Raw genomic sequence first — 24,025 nt, forward strand, 5'->3', positions numbered from 1 at the left:
GTAGCGACTCAAAATTATAAATCTAAACCTGTTTTCGATCTTGTACCCACTTAGAAAATAATGCATGAAGATATTAATTTAATACTATGTATGTACCTGTTAAATGTTAATACATAATATTAAGCTTACTTATTTCTCTATGACCTAGGGAGCCAGTGGACCTTGAAAAATTAAACTGATAGCAGTGGCAAATGCATGTGTCTCAATGCATTTGTTTATTTAAAGAACACGAGTTCTACAGCAAAAGAGGGCAACTTTAGATCATCTTCGGGTTTCTTGAACAAAGGCCTTAATGATGTATTATTTTTGTGGGGCAATACTTGGTAAGTAGGCGTCACCTGCGAGCTTGGGCAGCACGACCCCGCAGACGACGGCGGGCACGAGCATCAGGTCGGGGTCGGCGCGCACGCCGTCCTCGCTCACGGTCACCGCGCCGCCGCCGCCGCTCTCCTCGTCGCTTGACTGTTCAGACTCGCTCGACAGCTTCTCGTTTCGAACTCCGTACATCATTAACCACCTAACGCACAAATACAATTCATAGAAACAAGAATGTCTTAAACATTTTAGTTAAAAACAATGGCGCAATATAACTAATAAGCGCGAAGCAGAAATACTTGAAACATTGCAATAATTTGTGATAAAATCGTTTAACTTGGAATTCAATTTTAAAGCAAATCAAGTTAAGAAGTTCTGGACAATATTATGCCTGAGCAAACTTATTCTACTTACTTGTACCAATCCATCCTTTCATAGTCTTCATTGTCTTCATCTGCGAGTGGATTCCAAAGAATAAGCTACAAAGAATTTTTTTTACATATATAAATAAATAAATATTATCGGTTATTATATATATCGGTTTGACAACACTTTATTAGGGCCGACAAAGTACGTGGCAAAGTGCGCAAGTAACGCAATAGAAATTACGAAAAAAAACCCATTTCGTCTAAGACTTAATTATACGGCAAAAAATTGTCAATAATATCTCCGCTATCGCCACCTTAAAGCTTTGTACTTAGCTACCAAAGCTGTGTATTACATGTACGAGGCGCGAGGCGGAAAGCATTAAGTACGTATTATCATGGGACGTATAAAATTTCCCCTTACACTTTGCCACCCTTCCGGAGATTACCACAACTAAAGTATAGTATTTTTTCAACAAGTCCATTAATGTAATTAAATAGTTGCATTGGAAATATGACTCGTGGGGGGCGTACTTGATGCCTGACGTAGGGCGCGATCAGTTTGGGCAGGCAGTCGGCCACGTAGGCGTCGGCGTAGAGTGTGGGGTCGCGGCGCCGCCACCGCGCCAGCCGGGCGCACACGCCGCGTGCGCTGCGCCACGCAGGCAGCGCGTCCGCGAACACCGCCGCCGCCGCCGCGCGGATACTCTCTAACAACAGACAATTATAGAGTTCAACAGAAATTACGAATAATACCAACAAATCAATTTACATTAGGGTCCACAGGAAAGGCAGGAAATTGCCTCGCGCGTATGCTCACTCTGTGTGGACCCGCCTATTCATTACTACGTAATCTCGCACTTTTCAAGGACACTCATGATCTTATCAACAGTCTATATACTCAAATCAAGATTTTATATCAATGTATCTTCATATCGATAATATGCTAAATAAAGCATATAAACAGTTAGGCTTTATTCTTCGCGTGGCAAAACCTTTTCGAAGACCCCTGACGTATAAGTTACTTTATAATTAGAATTTACTTCTGTAGTATGGAACCCCTGTCATAATGTACACAGTAACAGAATAGAACGACTACAAAAAATATTCATAAAGGCTCTTGAATTTCAAACAGGTAGAAGTTACGAAAGTTATACCTCCTCCTTAGCCAGATATAATCTCCAATCTCTTTCCTTAAAACGCTCCTGTACTGATTTAATTTTCTTATTTATATTTATTAATAATTTAGTAGATGCCCCTGAACTTTTGAAAAATATAGATTTACGCGTACCCCGTAGAACGGAACGTAGTTGTCGTAACAAAATGTTATTTAGTATCAAAAGCAGCAGAACTAAACATGCGCAGCACTCATACATTAAACGCACTTGTAGGTTGTACCTACAATGGAAATTGCCAAAACGTAGACATATTTAGCAGCTCATTAAGATTATTTAAGAAATTAGTTTACTTTTCATTAAAATAAAAATACCTGAATAGCTGAATTAAAATCTCATTACATATTCTGTCACACTTACATAAGCATGTCATTTATACTTATACTGATAAGTTTTTATTAATATTTGTTTACATATAGAAAACTATAGGTCAATAACTGTATCTGTTTCGTAAGACTGTTTGCTTCTCAATAAACAAATAAATATATAGATATGTAAATATTAAAACAACCTTCGTAGAAACGTTAGGTTATATATGTATATGTCAAATGCAAACAAAATCACTAGAATCAGTCATAATTGTTTACAGGCAAAACCTTGCAGGCATTTACGTTACAAAAAGCTTCGCGACGACATTTGGTAGAGTTGATAAACATTATGCATTTTTTAAACAATTTTAACCCTTAATTCGGCAACATCTAAATTGCTGTTGATAGTGTATATAATTAAATTAAATTAATTAAATAAAACACCTAACTAAATGAACACAACATGACCTCTATAGCACGGACTATAAGGGTGATGTACACACGGGTGCCTGGCGTTCCATTTTGTGATGATTGGACCATCCAAACTGTCAGTAACAGTATTCAAAAGGCATATTGTACTTTTTGTATTTTTTGCTAGTCAAAATTAATAAAGCTACTAGTGAGCGCCAAGGAGGTTTGCACTCCCAACCTTACGTATTTCGGGGAGTGTGTGGCAATGCAACTAAATCATGTAAATACACATACATATATAAATATAATACTAAATTCATAAGAGGTACATTTATAATTAATTAATATACATATAAACATGCATACGTATCAATAAATAAATATAAATATTTGCATTGCAACTATAAATCAACACATCAAGTTCCCGGCTGTGGCGGCAGGAGCGGGCCCCCACCGCGCCAACCGGTCTTAGCCGGCGCAGCGCGGCCGACTTATGCGCCCACGCCCCACCAATGCAAATCTCGATCCCTTACTGGACGCACGTCGCTTTGCGCTAGCACCTACTTCGCTTCCTATCGCATTCGCTTACGCTTTTCTTATGTGTTCGTGTCGCTATGTGCCTTTGGACCATTATAGTGGTTGAAGATACGCTTGTGAGTTATTATTTACTACTGCATCCCCGCTATACAAGTACCTTACTAGTAAGTCCGCTTTGCATTCATAAGTAAGCAACAAAGATCGTGCATTCATCACCACAAGTGTACCTTTCTCCTGGCGGTAGTAGTGTTCCTCGCTGGGCGGCAGGTCGTCGTCGCTGGAGTCGCCGTCGCGGTGCGAGCGCGGCGGGGGCGCGCCGGCCGCCGCCGCCGCCGCCTCGCGCTTGAGGCGCCGCGCGCGCCGCCGGCCCTCGCGTTCCGCCGTGCGCCGGATCTTTTCCTCAGAGTCAGCTGGCTTCAGAGCGCCCGCACGAGCTGCACAATATACATTCTTATCCGTGTTCTTTCTGTCTTTGTTTTGTCCTTGTACGTTTAAACAATAATGCAATAGTAGTAAGTACAGGAATTTAACAATGTACAATTTTATATTGACAACATTTCATTTTTATAACACCTGATATTATGATTTCGAAGAATTTTGCTTCCTGAACACTGCAATATATTAATATAAATTTAATAAAAAATAATCGCTTATTACTAAAAATACAAAAGATTAAAAAAATGTTGTTTTACCAATTCTACGGCATAATAGGTAAAAATACCATTACCATTCATCAGAAGAAAAAAAACAGCTGTCATATACTGGATGTATTGATTGAAATTCAAAATAAAGAGAAATGTATTTGCATAATTAAGTTACTATCTACTAATCGTTATTAAATTGGACAAAACCGTGTATGGATCGATGAGGTACTCGTATATACTCCTTCAAAGTGTACCAAATATAGTTTCGTCCGTTACCTACTGCAAAAATAATTCATCAAAGATATCGGTACAAACATTTAATTACATTACATTCGTTAGTGTTTATTCGTCGGTCATCATATGCGTATGAAAGCCTGGTGTCGTATTCATGTATCAGATTCCGTTATTATATCCAAAATCGTTGTAAAAATCTGATATCTTATCAATATTGTTTTAAAACAGCAACGGACCAGTTTAAAACATTAACAATTAAAATTAAATTAAAATTCATTTATTTCAAGTACCATAACGACTATTTTTTTTTTTTTTCATGAAACAAATAATTACAAACGTTAATGCAACCGTGGTTAGCACATTGACAACCGTCATCTATTTCTCAATGTGTTAACACAGTGCTGCCCCATCAGCGCCCTGAACGCGTTATGACAACGTCTCGTCAATTACTCTTTCAATCAATCGATTCAATCGAGACAAGACTAGCTTTTAGCGTAGAACTAGAGTTACGCCATTTTAAAATAGGTACACATAAAAAAAAATACAAGTCCTAGTGAAAAAAGTAAATTATCAGCGTATTCCTTTTCCAATTAAAAAGTAGAGAACCATTAAAATTATAGGGCCAGAAATATGAAATGTTGTCAATTGTTCAAATTGGGTACTTGACACATGTTGAATATTATAACAAAATTTAGTTAAATGGATAGAAAATGAGCTATCCATTATACAAAAGTGGAATTTAAAAAAAAAATATTGAGATTTAAAAAAAATACAAGGCTCCGAAATCCCAAATTTTTTTTTCTTTCAAAAATAGAAAAGAAAATGGTACCATTCGATGCCTTACATTTTATTGAAAAATAAATTGTATGACAACTATACACATAAACGTAATATTTCAGGGTCAACATGGCAATTTCCTATATCTTCCATACATTTAGGACAGACTTATATGATGTGACGTCACATCACATTATCATTTTGTTAGAGGCGTTTCAATCGTCGAGTGCGAGCGTCAGACTTTAACTCTCATTTCTGACCTTTGTGTTGCTTAAATGCCATGAGTCCTATATAGACATTTGATCCTCAAGAAAATCAAGATCGTTTGACATTATTTACAAAAAACAGTCAAGTAGCCAATTGAATTTATTTATGTTTGAACGTGTTCTTTGTTCTCAGTTTCTGGAAGACAGTTCAAAAACACGACGACACGTTCAAGCCGTCAGTTCAATAGTTATTTGTTCTTCTACCAGCCAGTTTATTCTACCAGCTAACATAAATAAACAACTCAAAATTTGCATCAGTTTACATGTGGATAAAATGCAACTTTCATCAATCATCATCAATCAAGAGAGCCTTTACAAGCTGGTGTGGTGAAAATAAATACAAGTGCCGTAGTCCTATTAAAGCTCCTCCAGCAGCAGCGGCTGCACAAACAACCTACAGGCTACAAGCAGGGGAGCGTAGTTACCGGGCGCGAGGGTGTCGAGCGCCTGGTCCTGCACGTCGGCGCGCCGCCGCTCCGTGAGGAACTCGCAGCGGCGACGGTGCAGCGCCAGCGCGCGCGCCTCGAGCGCCTCCAGCAGCGGCAGCTGCAAGTATAGGTGCATTCCTCATTAGCAGTGATCGGGGATCGGTAGAAATTTTACGATGAAAGTATTACATGGATGTGATTCTATTTAAATTTCGTGCACAATTTATATAAAAATATATGCAGTTTTTATTGTCGAATTCATAAGGCATATTTTATTACGAAATTGTTAGAAGCTTCAATAATAATGATTGAACACTCTTTCGAGATTCGAGATGGATGAAGACGAAAACTAAGTGTCTACGCCTGAAGAAATATCAGTGATGGCCCAAGAAGTCACAAAAAAATACTTCCTTCAAAATTGCGATAGATGACATGAAACATATTTGTTAAACTCATAATTTTACTTCAAAGTAAGTGCTTGGTCGTAGAAAAAGTATTGTATACAACGTTGTTTAACTGAGTCAAAAAATACTCGTGGCGTCTTTATTAACAATTTTCGGCTTCGCCTCAAATTGTTACTCACGCGACTCGCTTTTTTTACCTCTCTTAAACAACGGTTTAATAAAATACTATTAGCGGTCGAAGCGCGAACAGGTAATAGACAGAATTACATTCTCATTTAAAACATTATTTCAGTAGATGTTCATCAATTACAATGTATGAACTCAAAGTAATAGCATCTTTTCCAAAATTAATGCAGAATAACATTTTGTGTTCTTAACACCTTTTTCTTGAAATGGTTTTCGAATGTAGTCAATTATTATTATTATAATAATAATAATTCAATTATTATTATTATAATAATAATAATTGAGCCTATATACGTCCCACTGCTGGGCACAGGCCTCCTCTCATGCGCGAGAGGGCTCGGGCTATAGTCCCCACGCTAGCCCAATGCGGATTGGGGACTTCACATACACCTTTGAATTTCCTCGCAGATGTATGCAGGTTTCCTCACGATGTTTTCCTTCACCGAAAAGCTAGTGGTAAATATCAAATGATATTTCGTATATAAGTTCCGAAAAAACTCATTGGTACGAGCCAGGATTTGAACCCGCGACCTCCGGATTGAAAGTCGGACGTCATATCCACTCGGCCACCACCGCTTAATTATTATATAATTATAGGCGAGCAGCTATTTAGCTGATGAATGATTGAATGAATTGTGTAAGAATATTTTCCATAGGGGCATGGCACACTGCGTCCGATTCGCACAACACTCCGAAGTTTGAGCGAGACAACGCTATGCGCGTATTATAGCAACATCCCGCTCGAAATCGGACTCAGTAAAATAGGGACTACGTTTGTATCAAGAAGGGGTCCTCCACTAATCTTTCAAACTGTAAAATTGACTAGATGTATTGTAATATTTTGAGTATTAGTGACCTTTTCATCCAGGCATTCGATGAGGTCGGTGAGGAAACCCCGAGCAGCCTGCGCGCGGCGATAGGCCGCGTCGAGCGCGCCGGTGCGCGCGCCGCACGCCGAGCGCGTCGCGGCTGCCGCCTCCAGCCGCGCCGAGCACGTTTCCTTCTTCGTCAGGGTCGAAGACCGGTCCGTCTCTAATTCTTGCAACCTATACATAAAACACATACAAACAACTTATACTTTTAACTTTAATATTTTCTGCAAGAAGAGCCATTGGTTGTCAATATACGCTGCGTTCAACGTTACACTGTATGGAAAGACAGCAACACATTATCACTATAAAATAAATAAACATTTTATCTTCTGGGTAAAATGGATTGGAGTTTGGATGTGATTTGTATCACTTAAATAGGATCCGTCTGGTTGTGGATCCTATTTAGTATAGATGCACAACCGCTCATTCTAGTTGCGTCCACAAGTAAAAAGTCCGTAAGTAAATTTTACGGAATCGAGTTGGAAGCGTAAACATGATCCGCCGTTATTTAAAATGGCGACGAATTTCTATGAATTGGTATCGACTCAAGTCGTCCAATGTTACAAATAAAGTAGAGCCTATATGTGACGATCTCGCAGTGGCATTAAACGATTTATAAAGCGAAGTATGTGGTGTGTGACGACGCAGCATTGATGAAGTTATTCTAGTGAATTTGCGGAAATGGGTTACTTTAACTGATGTAAATACAGTATTTACACGTACAATTTCGCCACAGGGATCGGAACCGGTTTTTTGGAAAAACTTTGAAATAAACATATATTTCGGTTTATTTTATACTCCAAATATAGAACTCGGTTTTGTTTTTAGATAACGACTACGTATTATTAGATTGCCCAATTAGAAATGAAATAATTAACAAAGAACGAAAAAATACCGTTTTCGTTCCCATAGAAAAAATACCGGTTTCCGATCCCTGCTGACCCTGCTTCGCCATATTCAATTGGAATTTGGAGTAAGTTTTTGTTGGAACGCCTGGGATACCTGTCGGTGAGCGCGTCGAGAAGCGCCTGCGGCGTGGCGGGCGGCGGCTGCGCGGGCGCGGCAAGCGGCCGCAGGTGCGCCGGCGCCTCCTGCAGCCGCGGCGGCGGCGGCGCTACCGCGAACGGGTTCAGCCCCGCCTCCGTGCCATCTACAACGTAACATATTTATAGTTTCTCAAAAACACACGGAGACCGCACGCCTTGGTCCAACATGTACATTGTACGTCAAGCTTTATAAATACATTAGCGAAAATCAATCGTACTTGTACAATGCAAGCATCGCACATTTCTCGCGTCAGCGTTAAAATTAAATATAATGACTTAATAATAATTGCTGTATTTGCGATTACGCCATACATCGATTTATGAATTAGTTTACGTTTATACGTGCTCCTAGCTAGTACTCATATACTTGGTTATCAATAAATACATATACCAAAATCAGTGTTTCCATCAAGACTACAATCAACCATCAAGAATCATATTAGCTCAGATGTACGACCCGTACATCTTTTGGTCCTTCGAACCCATCAGTGACTGTGACAGTGATTTCATCCCATCGGCCTCCCACAAGCGGGTCCCACCGTGCGGATTGAACAGGCGCAGTGAGTCATCCAGAGCCTGACTATATTCATTGTCATTGGGAACAGCATCAGTTCATCATCGAAGATATCAAGATTATCAAGAGACGTTTACTATCAAGCCAAGTTAGAGGAATCTCGAACTTGAAAGATCATCATTGCTACAGCAAATATCAGGGACTCATATCATTATCAAATATCAAATACCAGTGGCCACGGTATTGTCAATTATTTTTTGATTAATACTTATTATCAATATCTACTCTACTGTCTATCAATAAATCAAGATGAGTCACCAAAAGGAAATGGAAGCAATTTGCAACGATTAAAATCAGCTCATGGCCAATATGAACAGGCTATTTGAGAACTACAAAAAAATGGTCCAAGCCGCCGAACTGTTTCTACCATCAATAAAAAGTTGACCGGCCTCGACGGATTCTGGCAAGAGTTTCAAAGCAATCATGCAAGGCTGCTACCGTTCCAGAACGAGGAATGCACTTATTTTACCGAAATGACTTATAACAAAACCGAAACCTTCTACGAATCAGCTCGGTCTGTATTGCTAGATCATTTGGATACAGCTGAAAAGGCTCCTCTATCACCGAGACCTAGGCCAGTCTCACCTAAACCAGCAGAACGTTCAACACACCCTTCGTCAGAAATGCCTAATTGGGCCGAAGAAAAAGCAAAAAAAAAGTGGATCCTGGGCCATCAAACCAGAGCCGCGCCGTCCCTCAAGACCAACAATCTGAGAATCAAGAAAAGACGGCCACTCGACCTCCAGTCAATCCAGGATTCGCAATTCCACCTATTTTCAATATCACCGAAAACCCAAGCGTCGATGCTGCCAAGTTGTCAGAGATAATGAGAAAACAACAGAGCAACTTCAAGGCCTTCGCGCGTACTTTACATAACATCGACCTCTCCACCGTTAGTGAAAAGTGGGAATTGGAAGATTTACTCAAATCAGTCCAGTCTCGCTGGACAACCATTGACACTCTTCACTGGGACATCGACAGTGAACTTTTCGAAGATGACGAAACCTACAATCAAACGTTCTGCAAATATGAGAAGAAATTCCAAGACATCAAAAAAGCTATCAATTCGAAAATATGGTCCATGGCTCACCGTGAGAAATCAACCCCCGTCATGGACATACCGCCGTTTAGTGGGAACTACCAACAGTGGGTTTCATTCAAAGATTTATTTAATGAAGCCATACATCATAACCGCTCCATGTCCAACGCACAAAAGATGCAATTTTTGAAAAATAAAGTCAGAGGTGAAGCTGAAAAACTTATCCAACATCTCAACATCAGCTCAGAAAATTATGTAACCTGCTGGGAAATCCTAAACCACAGATACAACAACACGAAACTCATTTTCACCGCCCACCTCAATAACCTGCTGTCGCTATCAACAATGCAACAACAATCATATCAACAAATCAAGCGTCTACACGACACCACCAACGAGTGCTTAAACGCCATCAGGAACCTCGGCGTGGACACCGCGTCATGGGATCCGCTTGTCGTCCATATTTTATCACAAAAGCTGGACGCGGAAAGTCATACGGAGTACGTCGAATCATTAAAGAACCCACGTGACTTGCCGACCTTAAAGGAATTTCTGGATTTCCTAGAAATGAAGTTTACATCATTTGAAGCCAGCCGCCGCAAGTTGGACACACCAAAAATACCCCAACAAGCAAAAGCGTCAAGAAAGCCTTATTACAAATCATTTGTAGGCATAAAAGATTCATCAGTATCACAAAATAAATCAAATGATTTTAAATCCAGTTATTATCAAAGAAAACATTACCCAGTTTGTAATAAGAATCATGGCATATTTCATTGCGAAACATTGAAGAGACAGAGAAGAGCAGATTTAAAGAGCAATATTTTGAAATTAAGACCTTTCCTGGATCAACATGGAATGTTACGCGTTAGAGGCCGACTTCATAACGCACACATCAGCTGGGAAATGAAGTATCCTCTTATCATTTCACATAAAGGTCGGCTGACGGAGCTGCTTATAGATCAAGCACATAAAGCTGTTTTACACGGAACCGCCAAACTCACTCACTCCAAGCTAAGAGAATCAGTTTGGATTGTAGGAGGTAATAGAGCTACGAAAAATCTCCTACGCCGTTGCATAACGTGCCTTAAGCAGAAACCTCCAAAACTATCACAACTCATGAGTGACTTACCTGAGTCAAGGTCAAATCCATCAAGGCCATTTTACAATACCGGAGTGGACTATATATCAGTGAAGGCAAGCAAGGGTCGTGGCATTAAAACGACTAAGGGCTACATTGCTGTGTTCGTTTGTATGGCGACAAAGGCAGTGCACTTAGAGCTAGTTTCAGACCTAAGCTCAGAATCATTTCTGGCCGCTCTACGGAGAATGTCCGCCCGGCGTGGAGCACCTCGTCACATCTTCAGTGACAATGGCACAAATTTTACTAAAGCCAGCAAAGCAATTAAAAGGGAGTATGAAGAGATCACTGCCTCGCTAGATGAATCATTTTTCAAAGCCATCAGCGATGTGAACATCAGCTGGCACTTCAATGCACCTTCGTGGCCCAGCGCGGGCGGCCTGTGGGAAGCGGTCGTCAAAAGCCTCAAACATCATCTTCACCGAGTGCTGGGAGAACAACACCTAACCTTCGAAGAATTTTCGACTCTATTGGCACAGATAGAAGGTTGTTTAAATGCACGTCCACTGTGTGCATTGACCGAAGACCCTGACGACTTGGATTATATCACGCCGGCACACTTCTTAGCAAGTGGTCCGACTCTCCACATCGTCGAGACTGAAAGGGACGAGCGTACACGGTGGCGCCTAACACAAAAAATATTACAAGATATATGAAAAAAATGGCAAGCTGAATACCTGTCAGCTACAATCACGCTGTAAATGGACGCAACCCAAGCCAAACATTGAGATCGGCGACGTCGTAATCATTCACGACGCAAATTTACCTGCCGGCAAGTGGGCTCTTGGCAGGGTATCAGATGTTCATGCAGGAAAGGATGGTTTTGTCCGTGTCGCTTCAGTAAAGACAAAAAATGGAATAATCAAAAGGCCCATCATCAAGCTGTCAAAACTACCAGTATCAGAAAACGAATCATCACCCAGTGAAGAACAGAAAGAAGACTTGTCATAAGTTCATAATATTCTATAAAAAAAACACAATAATACTTTCTGCCTAGAACGCTTATTGTTTGAGCTCTTAACGCTCGACTCAGGCCTTCGAGGTTCGGGGGGCTTGAGCTTTCAATAGGCCGGAGTTTTAAAAACTTACTCTTAAGAGCTCGTAAAAAGCTTGAGTCGTTAAGGTTCTGAACCGTTTTTGAGCTCAAACCTTCAACGCTTAAGTCTTCAAAGCTTGAACCTTCAAGGTTTGCGAGTCTTTAAAGTTTCAAAGTTTTCAAGACTAGTCTTTTAACAACACTATTTGCCCCTCCTTTTTTCTTTTATGGTGTCTCTCAGCTGGCAATGTAAATTTGCGTAATAATCAGCATTTATCGTCATTTTCTAAGGTAAATAATCTTTTAGTAAAATCCCTTCAACATCCCAATAAATTGTCGCCATAAGTTTACTAGCCGATGAACGAACCTTGCACTGCCGATGCCGAGGAGGCTTTTTGTCTTTGAATTTCCATTGTAGTGTGTTCGGTGCATTGCACCTTCAACACGTTTATAGCCTCGTGCGGCGCGTGCATGCGCTGTCAGCAAAACACGCGTAAAGCAACAATTTACTTTAACCCATTTTTAGTGTACCTTTAGGTTCCATCGCGGCCGGGGGCATTCATTTAACATTCATAACATTAACATTCATATAATAACAATTAATAAACATTTTCGCTACTTTCTTTCTGACTTTTAACACTCAACGCGAACCCGAACCCGCACATGGTCCTTCGAACCGGATCTCGCGCGTTTTGATACTGTGGTTGATAGTCGTGTGAGGTGAACGAACTTTTTAAAACAACGAGTGAGGGTTGCAGCGTTTGAAGGAGAGGAGTAGCAGAGTCTCAACAGCAACAGTGGTGGTATTGGCAGTAACAGAGCAGCGCTAAGAGATATTCAAGTAAGATCTTTCCTTATTTTACTTAACCTTCGTCGATCAAGATGGCTTACATTCAACGTCAAGGAGAGATTCAGCGGCTTATTGAGGCGTCTTTCTCTAACTTTAAAAAAGATAGTTCGGATAGGAAGACGAAGCTTGAATATTTTAAAACGCGTTTAGATACGTTAAACGAATTATGGAACGAGTTCCAGTTTAACCATGAACAGATAAGTATGGTAGAGAGTCGGTCTAATTCGTACTTTACTAACAGGATTTATGAGAGCGCTAAGGAAACATATTCTACTTTCCACAAGAAGCTAACAGCAGGGTATCAAGCATTGTTGGAAAAGAGCATTGAATCTAAGATCGACCTCAACCCATCAGAAGCAAACACGTCTACAACTCTCAACAAGGACCGGCCTGAAACATCAGCAAAGGATGATCAACCAGCATCCGTCACCGAAGTTGGAGGTAACAAACAGCAGAGGGGGACAGAAAGTAAGATGGACGAATTGATGCGAAAGCAACAAGCTAACTTAAAAGCCTTTGCGCGGACCGTGAATAACATTCAGATTGACCAATTAACAGAGAAGTGGGAGCTCGAGGACGCTCTCAAAACATTGGAGGCTCGTTGGTCAGTTATCGATACATTGCATTGGGAAATGGAAAGCGAGGACTCCCAAAGTGATACAGCGTATGAAGATACGTTCAACAAGCATGAAAAAACCTACAACATGATGAAGAAAAACATTAATAAAAAAGTGTGGTCTGTAAAACATAAAGTTAAATCTACACCAGTTTTAGACATCCCTACGTTTTACGGAAATTATAATTCATGGGTGTCTTTCAAAGATTTATTCAGTGAAGCAATTCACAATAATTCGGCCTTATCGAACGCTCAAAAAATGCAATTTTTGAAGTCAAAAGTGAAGGGAGAAGCAGAGCGTCTAATTCAACATCTTCAGATAAGTTCGGATAATTATGTAGTTTGCTGGGAGATTCTTAACAATCGATACAATAACACTAAATTAATATTTAACTCTCACATGAACATACTATTTGGGCTCCCTAGCATGCAACAGCAAACATTAGCCCAAATAAAGAAACTGCATGACACGGCGACAGAGTGCCTGCATGCAGTTAAAAATTTAGGGGTAAACATTAGTACGTGGGATCCATTGATAGTTTATATTTTAACTCAAAAGCTCGACTCTGAAACACATAAAGACTACATAGAGTCATTGAAAAACTCAAGGGAATTACCGGTACTGAAAGACTTCTTTGATTTCTTAGAAGGAAAGTTTACAAGTCTCGAAACATCTCGGCGAAAGCAGGAACCCCCAATCAACAGAGTGAACTCTCAACAGTCATCGACTTCTAACAACATGAAGAAACCTATTCAATCATACAATAATCGTCCGTATTACAACAGCAATAGTGGAGCCAGCAAAAGCAATGTAACTATTGCCAAAACGATGCACGTTTCAAGTATCAAATGTCCGTTGTGCAAGTTTCCACACGGAATATACAGTTGTCGACAATTTTTGCAAATGCCAATGGAAAAACGATTCCAAACGGTCAATAAACTCGCGTTATGCATAAATTGCTTAGAAATAGAAATAGAAATAGAAATATATTTATTGCAAGAACATAGTATTTTGATACAATTGGTGGTCTTAGAATAAAAAGTCCTTATGTTCTACCCTATGTAAGGCATGCAATATAAAGCAATTAAATAATACAATCATGGAAAAATTTACAAAATTTCAATAGGTCAACATAATAATAAAATAATTTATTTATTGATTTTCGTCGGACATGAATTCTTGAATTGAATAGTAACACTTTAATAATAACCATTTACAGAGGGCATTTTTAAATAGCCGCGGTTCAGTTTCCAATATGTGTTTTGGTAATTTATTATAAATTTGAATGACCATTGAGTATACATTATTTTTAAACACATTTTTTCTTGCTCTAGGTAAGAATATTTGGTTTCTACGTCTGGTCGATCTAGGAAAAAATTTACTATTTGTGTCAAAATATTCAAGGTGCTCTCTCACAAATAAAGATGCCTGTAATATGTACATGCATGGCAGTGGAAGAACTTTTGTAGATTTGAATAATGGTCTGCAAGGCTCTTGAAAATGGACATTGCAAACGGCACGCACACATTTTTTCTGAGCCAGGAATGCTTTATGAACATCTACAGAGTTGCCCCAGATCAATAATCCATAGCTCAAGATGGATGAGACATATCCGTGGTAGGCTGTTAAGGCCACAGCTTTAGAGGAAATTCTGCTAAGTCGTCTTAGAGCAAATACGAACTTGTCGAGCCTATCACATACATTGGCGACATGACATTTCCAGCTGCAAAATTTATCTATGTGAATCCCTAGAAACCTGGTGCATTCTACTTCTTCCACACTCTCAGTTTCGTAATGTATGTCCAAATCGATGTCTGCGCTTCTATATGTTCTAAATTGCATTATACATGTTTTATTAATATTTATTTTTAAATTATTATTGTTGAGCCAATGAATTACATTAACTAACGTGTCATTTATATCTTTATTGAAGTTATCTAAATTATCAGACTTTATTATCAAAGTAGTGTCGTCTGCAAACATTATGCAATTATGTTGTACTTGGTTAGGCAGATCGTTAATATATAGAAGGAATAATAATGGGCCAAGTATACTCCCTTGTGGCACTCCGCATAGATTAAATTTATATTGTGATCTTACAGACACTAGCTCATTGTTAATAATCTGCTGTATTTCTGTACATTGTTCTCTTTCAGAGAGGTAACTTTGTATCCAGTCCAACTTATTTAGTCATAATGGAAATGCTTGCAATTCCAATAAAACATGTCAGAAATGCTCAGGTCAACATAACACATTATTACACGAGGCGTGTGTAAAAAGTGCAACTACAGCGACTCAGTCATCGACCTCAACATATGCAACGAATGCAATTACTTCGAATAAACAGATGGAATACGTAACAAACATTTCACAGACTTCATTCTGTGAAACTTTACTAGCTACCGCCATACTGAAAGTGCAGGCAGCGGATGGCACATATCACACATTTCGGGCCCTGGTAGACCCAGGAAGCCAAATTTCACTTATAACAGAACGGGCCGCTCAGATACTTAACTTAAAACGAGATAAGTGTTCTGGCGTCATCTATGGATTAGGAGAGAAAGAAAACGACTGTAAGGGCAAACTGAAAATACAATGTAAGTCGATGTACAATGATTTCACATTTAATGCGAAAGTTTTTATCATGAACAAAGTTGTGAAATGCCTACCGGGCGAAACATTCTCAAAGCCTTCGTGGTCCATGATACGGAATCTTAACTTGGCCGACCCAGACTTCAACGTTAGTCGTCCAGTAGATCTGCTTCTAGGATCAGTTATAAACGCTCAGATAATCTTAGATGGTAAAATAAGGGGTGAAAATGAGTTGCAGCCTCTCGCGCAAGAGAGCCAACTCGGATGGCTTTTAAGCGGAAACGACGAAGAAGAACTAGAAACCTACCATTGTAACATAATCATAAACAACTTAGAAGAGATACAACAGTTTTGGGAAGTGGAAGACATAACAGAAGAAGGCAATCTGTCACAGGAAGATTTGGAATGCATAAAACACTTTGAAGAAAACACAAAGAGAACAGTGGACGGCAGATACGAAGTGCGCATTCCCATGAAACCAAACTTTCAAGAAAAGTTAGGCGACTCTAAAACAAAAGCGATAGCTCAATTCAAGCACATGGAAAAGAAGCTCCAGAACCAAAGCAAGCTAGCTGAAGCATACAAAGCCTTCATGAAGGAATACAGCGACTTAGGGCATATGAAACCTGCCGTAAGCAACAACAAGGTGGAGTGTTACTATCCTCATCACATTGTGGAACGCGCAGAATCACTTTCTACCAAGTATAGAGTCGTGTATAATGCTTCCAGCAAAACATCAACAGGATACTCACTAAACGACTTAATGTACAGGGGCCCAAATTTACAAAAAGATTTACAAACACTATTATTAAAATGGAGGCAATACGAGTTTGTGTTTTGCGCTGACCTAGAAAAAATGTTCCGTCAGATCCTAGTGCATGAAGACGACCAACCCCTTCAAAAAATCATTTGGAGAGACGAAGATGGGACACTACGATCATTTCAACTTACAACAGTTACATACGGAACAAAAAGTGCAAGCTTTTTGGCCATGATGACGCTAAAGAGCCTAGCACGTGACGAGCGGGAAAACTACCCAGAAGCGTCGAAAGTCTTGGAAGAATCATTCTACATGGATGACCTGGTACATGGTGCGCACTCCATAGAACAATCTATAAAAATAATTAACAACATAACAGATCTATTAAAAACAGCAGGATTTAATTTGCGAAAATGGTCTTCAAACAAACAAGAAGTATTGCAACATATACAAAACAACCAAGAAAACCAAAACCTGCTAATAAATTTTAAACAAGATGACATATCAAAAACACTCGGTTTATGTTGGAATCCAGCAGAAGACATTTTTACATTTCAATGTAAAATTGAGAAACAGAAAAACAAACCAACAAAAAGAATTCTCCTATCAGACATTTCCAAGCTATTTGACCCACTAGGCTGGCTTGCACCGCTTAGCACCAAACTCAAAATTTTATTCCAAAAAGTGTGGAAACAAAACGTTCAATGGGATCAAACTATACCAGAAGAGATATACATGGAATGGTCCAAAATACAGGAAGACATTCACCTAATTAATGAATGTAAAATACCCAGATGGCTATTATGTAAACAGAATGACATAATTCAACTGCACGGGTACTGTGACGCATCACTGGCAGCCTACGCCTGTGTAGTATATGCACGGATTAAAGATCAAACAAAACCAATTCTCGTCGCAGCGAAAACAAAAATCGTTTCACACAAGAAACAATTAACACTTCCAAAGCTCGAATTAAGTGGAGCACATCTTCTTTCGAAGCTAATGGCAAAAATAAAAACATCTTTACAACAACATACAGTGGAGACATTTGGCTGGTGTGATTCTAAAATCGTCCTTGGATGGTTGCAAGGTCAACCAAGCCGTTGGAAGCCATTTGTCGCAAATCGCGTACAACAAATAAAGCAGGTGATGCCCGAAGAACAATGGCGCTATGTAAAATCACAAGAGAATCCCGCGGATGCTGCAAGCAGAGGACAAACAGCATCTCAATTAAAAGACAACTCTCTATGGTGGTCAGGGCCGACTTGGTTAGCTGATTTCCAGCCAGAACTTGAACGTTCTCAAAAACCAACATATACTACAACAGAAGAGGAGAAAAAATCATATGCGTCGAATATAGCTCAAAACAATAACAAACATGATATCATATACAATTTATTAGAAAAATATAATTCTTTTACAAAAGTAACACGAATCGTAGCCTACATATTGAGGGCATTTACTTTAAAGCGACAACGCTTACCAAGCTATCTCACATTACAGGAGTTGAGAAAAGCTAAATTGGCTATAATAAAATGTGTACAAAACAACGAATTAGGAGAGGACATTGAACACTTACGTACGCACAATAAAGTTGAAACAAGAAGCAAACTTTTCACATTGTACCCTTTCATAGACAGCAACGATATCCTTCGAGTTGGAGGTCGCCTCGAAGAAGCGCATTTACCTTACGAGATGAAACATCCAAAAATCATTCCCAAGGAATCACGTCTTGCTACATTACTCATAGAACACGCCCACCTGATGACACTTCACGGAGGTGCCAAGCTCACTTCAAGCAAGCTGCGAGAAGAGTACTGGGTGATGGGCGGAAACAATAGAGTCAAACAACAAGTTCGAAAATGCGTCAAGTGCCAAAAAATTGATGGGAAAAAACAATATCAACTGATGGGCGATCTTCCTGCCGCCCGTGTTAACGAAGCAAAACCATTTTTTCACACCGGAGTCGATTACACAGGATTTGTTGACATAAAAACAAGCAAGGCGCGTGGAAGCAGAACGTTGAAAGGTTACGTTGCCGTTTTCATCTGCATGGTCACAAAAGCAGTACACTTAGAGCTTGTAACAGAACTAACAAGCTCAGCATTCCTGGCAGCTCTAAGGAGGATGGCCGCCAGAAAAGGAGCCCCAAAGCATCTATACTCTGATCAAGGAACCAACTTCGTAGGCGCGAACAACATTTTGAAACAACAGTGGAATGAAATTCAAAACACATTCGACGATAACTTCTTAGCAAAAATCGCCGAAATGGAAATCGAGTGGCATTTTAATGCCCCGTCCTGGCCCAGCGCTGGCGGGCTCTGGGAAAGAGCAGTCAGAAGCCTCAAACACCATTTAAAACGGGTAGTGGGTGAACAAAAACTTACTTACGAACAGTACGCAACAGTTTTGGCCCAACTGGAAGCTTGTCTAAATTCCCGCCCACTATGCCCCCTAACCGAAAACATTGATGACCTAAATACACTGACCCCAGCTCACTTCTTACAAGGTAGAGCAGGAGTCACTATAATGGAAACATACGAGGACGCACGCACGAAATGGAATTTGACACAAAAAATATTCAGTGACATTTGGAAAAGGTGGAGGTCTGAGTACTTAAGCCTACTTACAGCAAGACAGAAATGGTGCGATCCTCAGAAAAACCTAGAAATAGGAGATATAGTGGTCATACACGAAGATAATTTGCCGGCAGGAAAATGGGCGCTAGGGCGAGTAATCGACGTGCACGTGGGTCAAGACGGATATGTGAGAGTCGTAACATTAAAAACAGAAAAGGGAATACTCAAAAGACCCATAGTAAAACTATCTCTCTTGCCCCTGGAAAAGTCTAAACCAGAGAATCAACCAGCCGAACAAAATTCCCTGAAGCGATCAAAAACAAAAAAAACAGCCAAACGGGGGTACATGGCAACCATGTTGATGATGCTATTTTATTTCCTCACATTTTTGACAGCTGGAAATTGTGTCAGAATGACACCTATTAACGAGGGTCAAGGGTTGTACTTCGATAAACTAGGAACAATGCAGCTAATTAGAGACGAGTGGAAGCTAATTGCGTACTACGACATGAGCCCTTTCTGGGAAGGAGTATCCGCATACAAAAAGTACAACGAACAATTGGAAACTATTTGTAAACAAGTAAGAAGCCTTTCACACTGTGACGTCATCCTTCTACAACTACGGCATTCATACAATGAGCTGCAACATTACAATAAAGTATTATCCAGACATCAGCTGAAACAGCAGACACGCAAGAGACGCGAACCCGAACCCGCACATAGTGATTCCTGTTTATTGGCTGGGTGCCATTGTCTAATCCAAGTCTCATCACATGTCACAATCCTGGGAATAATTTCTTCCTCTTTGCCGTGACTTATGTCTTAAAACTCTTGACAGCATTTGACACGTCTGTCCTTATCTAACGCGGTCAGCATTTTGGGGACGCAACGTTCACTAACCTTGAACATGTTTAAATAGCCATGAATTATTTCATTTACCCATTCCTTAGTAGTGCCCTCATCTCTAGCTGGAGCACTGTAACACTCTTCGGTCTTCAAGAATTTAATTTTTCACCTTAGTGACATTTTCTTCAGCGATGGCAGAAATTGGCCGTCCACTATAAGGATCGTCTTCTAGGCTTTCGCGGCCCAATTTTAATTGCCTAGATCAGAACTTTAGTGTGAAATCGGAAGGACACAAACCAGAGTGAGAAATTTAATCACTGAACGTTACTAAATTTTGATCTAACTCCAATTTGATCAAGAGGCCACATGAGCTCAGGCCCCCATTGCCACATTTCAATGAATTTGCCACGGACCTTGTTGAGCTGCTCGCGGTCCTCGCTGGCCAGCTCCGAGTCCGCCGCCGCTGTACATGCAGCAGGTGCGCTAGTGTTACCTGGTCCGTCGGCGATCGCACCGCGCTCCTTGTTGATTTACTCGCGGCCCACTCTTCGCCCTCTCTGCCCAGCTCCGAGTCCGCCGCCGCTGTACATGCAGCAGGTGCGCTAGTGTTACCTGGTCCGTCGGCGATCGCACCGCGCTCCTTGTTGATTTACTCGCGGCCCACTCTTCGCCCTCTCTGCCCAGCTCCGAGTCCGCCGCCGCTGTACATGCAGCAGGTGCGCTAGTGTTACCTGGTCCGTCGGCGATCGCACCGCGCTCCTTGTTGATTTACTCGCGGCCCACTCTTCGCCCTCTCTGCCCAGCTCCGAGTCCGCCGCCGCTGTACATGCAGCAGGTGCGCTAGTGTTACCTGGTCCGTCGGCGATCGCACCGCGCTCCTTGTTGATTTACTCGCGGCCCACTCTTCGCCCTCTCTGCCCAGCTCCGAGTCCGCCGCCGCTGTACATGCAGCAGGTGCGCTAGTGTTACCTGGTCCGTCGGCGATCGCACCGCGCTCCTTGTTGATTTACTCGCGGCCCACTCTTCGCCCTCTCTGCCCAGCTCCGAGTCCGCCGCCGCTGTACATGCAGCAGGTGCGCTAGTGTTACCTGGTCCGTCGGCGATCGCACCGCGCTCCTTGTTGATTTACTCGCGGCCCACTCTTCGCCCTCTCTGCCCAGCTCCGAGTCCGCCGCCGCTGTACATGCAGCAGGTGCGCTAGTGTTACCTGGTCCGTCGGCGATCGCACCGCGCTCCTTGTTGATTTACTCGCGGCCCACTCTTCGCCCTCTCTGCCCAGCTCCGAGTCCGCCGCCGCTGTACATGCAGCAGGTGCGCTAGTGTTACCTGGTCCGTCGGCGATCGCACCGCGCTCCTTGTTGATTTACTCGCGGCCCACTCTTCGCCCTCTCTGCCTAGCTCCGAGTCCGCCGCCGCTGTACATGCAGCAAGTGCGCTAGTGTTTCCTGATCCGACGGCGATCGCACCGCGCGCCTTGTTGAATTACTCGTGGCCCACTCCTCGCCCTCGCTGTCCAGCTCCGAATCCGCTGCCGCTGTACATGCAGCAGGTGCGCTAGTTTTACTTGGCCCGTCGAAGATCGCACCACGCACCTTGTTGAGTTACTCGCGGCCCATTCCTCGCCCTCGCTGTCTAGGTCCGAGTCCGCCGCCGCTGTACATGCAGTAGGTGCGCTATAGTTACCTGGTCCGTCGGCGATCGCGCCGCGCGCCTTGTTGAACTGCTGCGCGGCCCTCTCCTCGCCCTCGCTGCCCAGCTCCAAGTCTGCCACCACTGTACATGCAGCATGTGCGCTAGCGTTACCTAGTCCGTCGACGATCGCGCCGCGCGCCTTGTTGAGCTGCTGCGCGGCCCACTCCTCGCCCTCGCTGTCCAGCTCCGAGTCTGCCGACGCCGCCGCCGTTCCACCTGCCATGTTACACTTTCAATTATACTCATCCATTTTCTCAATAAAGGGCAGAAGTGAAAGGGCTGCTTTTCATATCACCATTGACTTTTTATAATTTTTTATTTATTTGTTTAAGAAACAAAGAGTCTTTTATTGGAAGCGTGCAAAGCGGGTGGTGGAGGAAGCCGGAACGATCACAGCGCTTGATGTGGCCAAATATGGCAAAAATGGTACGTGTGTTTCTGTCAATTCCCATACTATTCCGTTATTTTGTTCACGTCTTTGCTTTAAAATCGTATTTACGATAAAAATAGGTCACGATAGCTGATAATTGGTATATATATATATATATGTCCAACATCGAGCTAGAAATTAGGCTTTTATATCATATAGTATTAATCCAGGCTTACCAACGTAACGGCTAAATATTTTATCTAGTCTATGTCAACACAGAGTTTTGCTTGGATGTTAATAAAATAGTATGGCTAATACAGTGTACCAACACTAGGTAATTGTAATATTAGTTATAATGACAGTTACTGAAAGCCCGTCAGAAACATACTTTTGGCACGAAGAGTTGTCTGTCGTCTGTCACAACAAACGTTCTGATAAGCGAAAGAACATTTGTTTAACATAAAATGAGTTGATTAAAACCTGTGAAGAAGGGCAAAACTTTTATACTTGAGAGCATCATACGTATTCCCTTCCCAGGAAGAGGATCCTGAAGTGGGCCATCAAAACATAATGAAACATACATTTTTTCATTGAATTTGTATCGAAACAAGGACGAAGAAAATTAACCGAATAATATAAAATACACAGATAATTCTGACTACTTTCAGTAAAGCAAAAGTCAAGTGTGTTTACCATTGAAAACAAAAAGATTCCGCACACTGGTAACTGTATTAAAGTAAACATTTTTAAGGAATAATCTTTACAGTACATATGGTGCAACTTTACCGCACTAGTGCGAAAATTAGCATATTACGTTACTGTGTCGAACATTTAAAGGGCCATATATACTGTAAAACGTTGTACGATACATGTGCGAATAGGTAATTCGGAGCTCAGGTCGATTTAAAACACTCCCTTAGGTCGTGTTTTAATTTATCGCCACTCGTTTCGAATTTCCTATTTTTCGCACTTGTATCGTAATGTACTAGTTGTTGTAGTAGTTGCGAACGCTAAGCGGCGCTACCATCGTGCACGCTCCCAATAGTTACACTGAAAATTTCCTTAAAACTAGACTTACAGTTTCCTTAATGAATATATTTTAACATCATGTTTAATATAAATAATAAATTACTACATTGTAAAAAAGAGCTTGAGCACGCAACAACAAAAAAAAGAAAAAGCTTTGTTATTCTTACTTATGCAAAAATAAAAAAACTGTGAAATACGATTTGATGCTAAGATAATTACTTTACAGTGATTGACAAAGTGTGAAAGAGCCAACGTCATATTTTCATTGAAGTTTGTGGGTGTAAGCAATGAGCATTTGAAATAGAGGTAAATTGTCAAAGAAACCTTTGTAGTGACGTAAATATTAATACTAATTACATAATTAAAACGTTTAGAACGCCATTTGACTTTGATCCTTATACTTTCACCATATGTGTTCAATTTGTTAAATATCAAAAAGTGGGGCCATCTTACCGGGCACTACCTAAAGGTTATGGCGCCATCTCTCGAAACGATGCTGCTATTCCTTTGGCCTTTAACCAATTTGGGCTAAAAGAATAAGTATCAAAGTCAAATGGCCTTCTAAAAGTTTTAAGTGTATGTCGAAAGATGGCTGTAAATTTAGGTCGCTACAAAGATTTCTTTGATTTCGAATTATCTTTGGTGTAAGCGACGTACGCTTGGGCTTGTCGCTGGGCAGGTCGAGACCGCGCACGAGCAGGCGGCCCTCCTCCTCGTCGTCGCCAGAGCCGTCGTCGCGCTGCAGCCGCGAGCCGGGCGCCGCCTCCGACGGCACGGGGATCACGTCCCCGCACTCACGCGCCTACACACACACATAACTAATTTATAATACGCCTATCGTGACGCCATGTTTTTGTAAATGCACGAGTCTTTTTTTATTTACATATCATTATTTCGTTTCAGCTGTTTCGTTCGGTCTATATCTACCGATC

The 24,025-nt window shown here is 41.2% G+C and overlaps 1 protein-coding gene across 4 annotated transcripts in view; it reads right to left on the reverse strand.

The window, feature by feature from the left end:
• The window catches only part of LOC133527642 (PAX3- and PAX7-binding protein 1), a 60,337-nt gene that overhangs the window by 13,282 nt on the left and 23,030 nt on the right, over positions 1-24,025 (reverse strand). For all 4 annotated transcript variants that reach the window (XM_061864767.1, XM_061864752.1, XM_061864744.1 and 1 more), the window contains exons 4-12: positions 23,751-23,895; positions 21,806-21,910; positions 7,925-8,072; positions 6,907-7,096; positions 5,458-5,578; positions 3,339-3,545; positions 1,215-1,390; positions 730-794; positions 339-517 (exon numbers count right to left, since the gene is read on the reverse strand). In XM_061864767.1, the coding sequence (XP_061720751.1) occupies positions 339-517; positions 730-794; positions 1,215-1,390; positions 3,339-3,545; positions 5,458-5,578; positions 6,907-7,096; positions 7,925-8,072; positions 21,806-21,910; positions 23,751-23,895 (1,336 nt within the window). The remainder of the gene's footprint in view (positions 1-338; positions 518-729; positions 795-1,214; positions 1,391-3,338; positions 3,546-5,457; positions 5,579-6,906; positions 7,097-7,924; positions 8,073-21,805; positions 21,911-23,750; positions 23,896-24,025) is intronic.

This window comes from Cydia pomonella, chromosome 1 (assembly GCF_033807575.1).
Source record: "Cydia pomonella isolate Wapato2018A chromosome 1, ilCydPomo1, whole genome shotgun sequence".
Taxonomy (NCBI): Eukaryota; Metazoa; Arthropoda; class Insecta; order Lepidoptera; family Tortricidae; genus Cydia; species Cydia pomonella.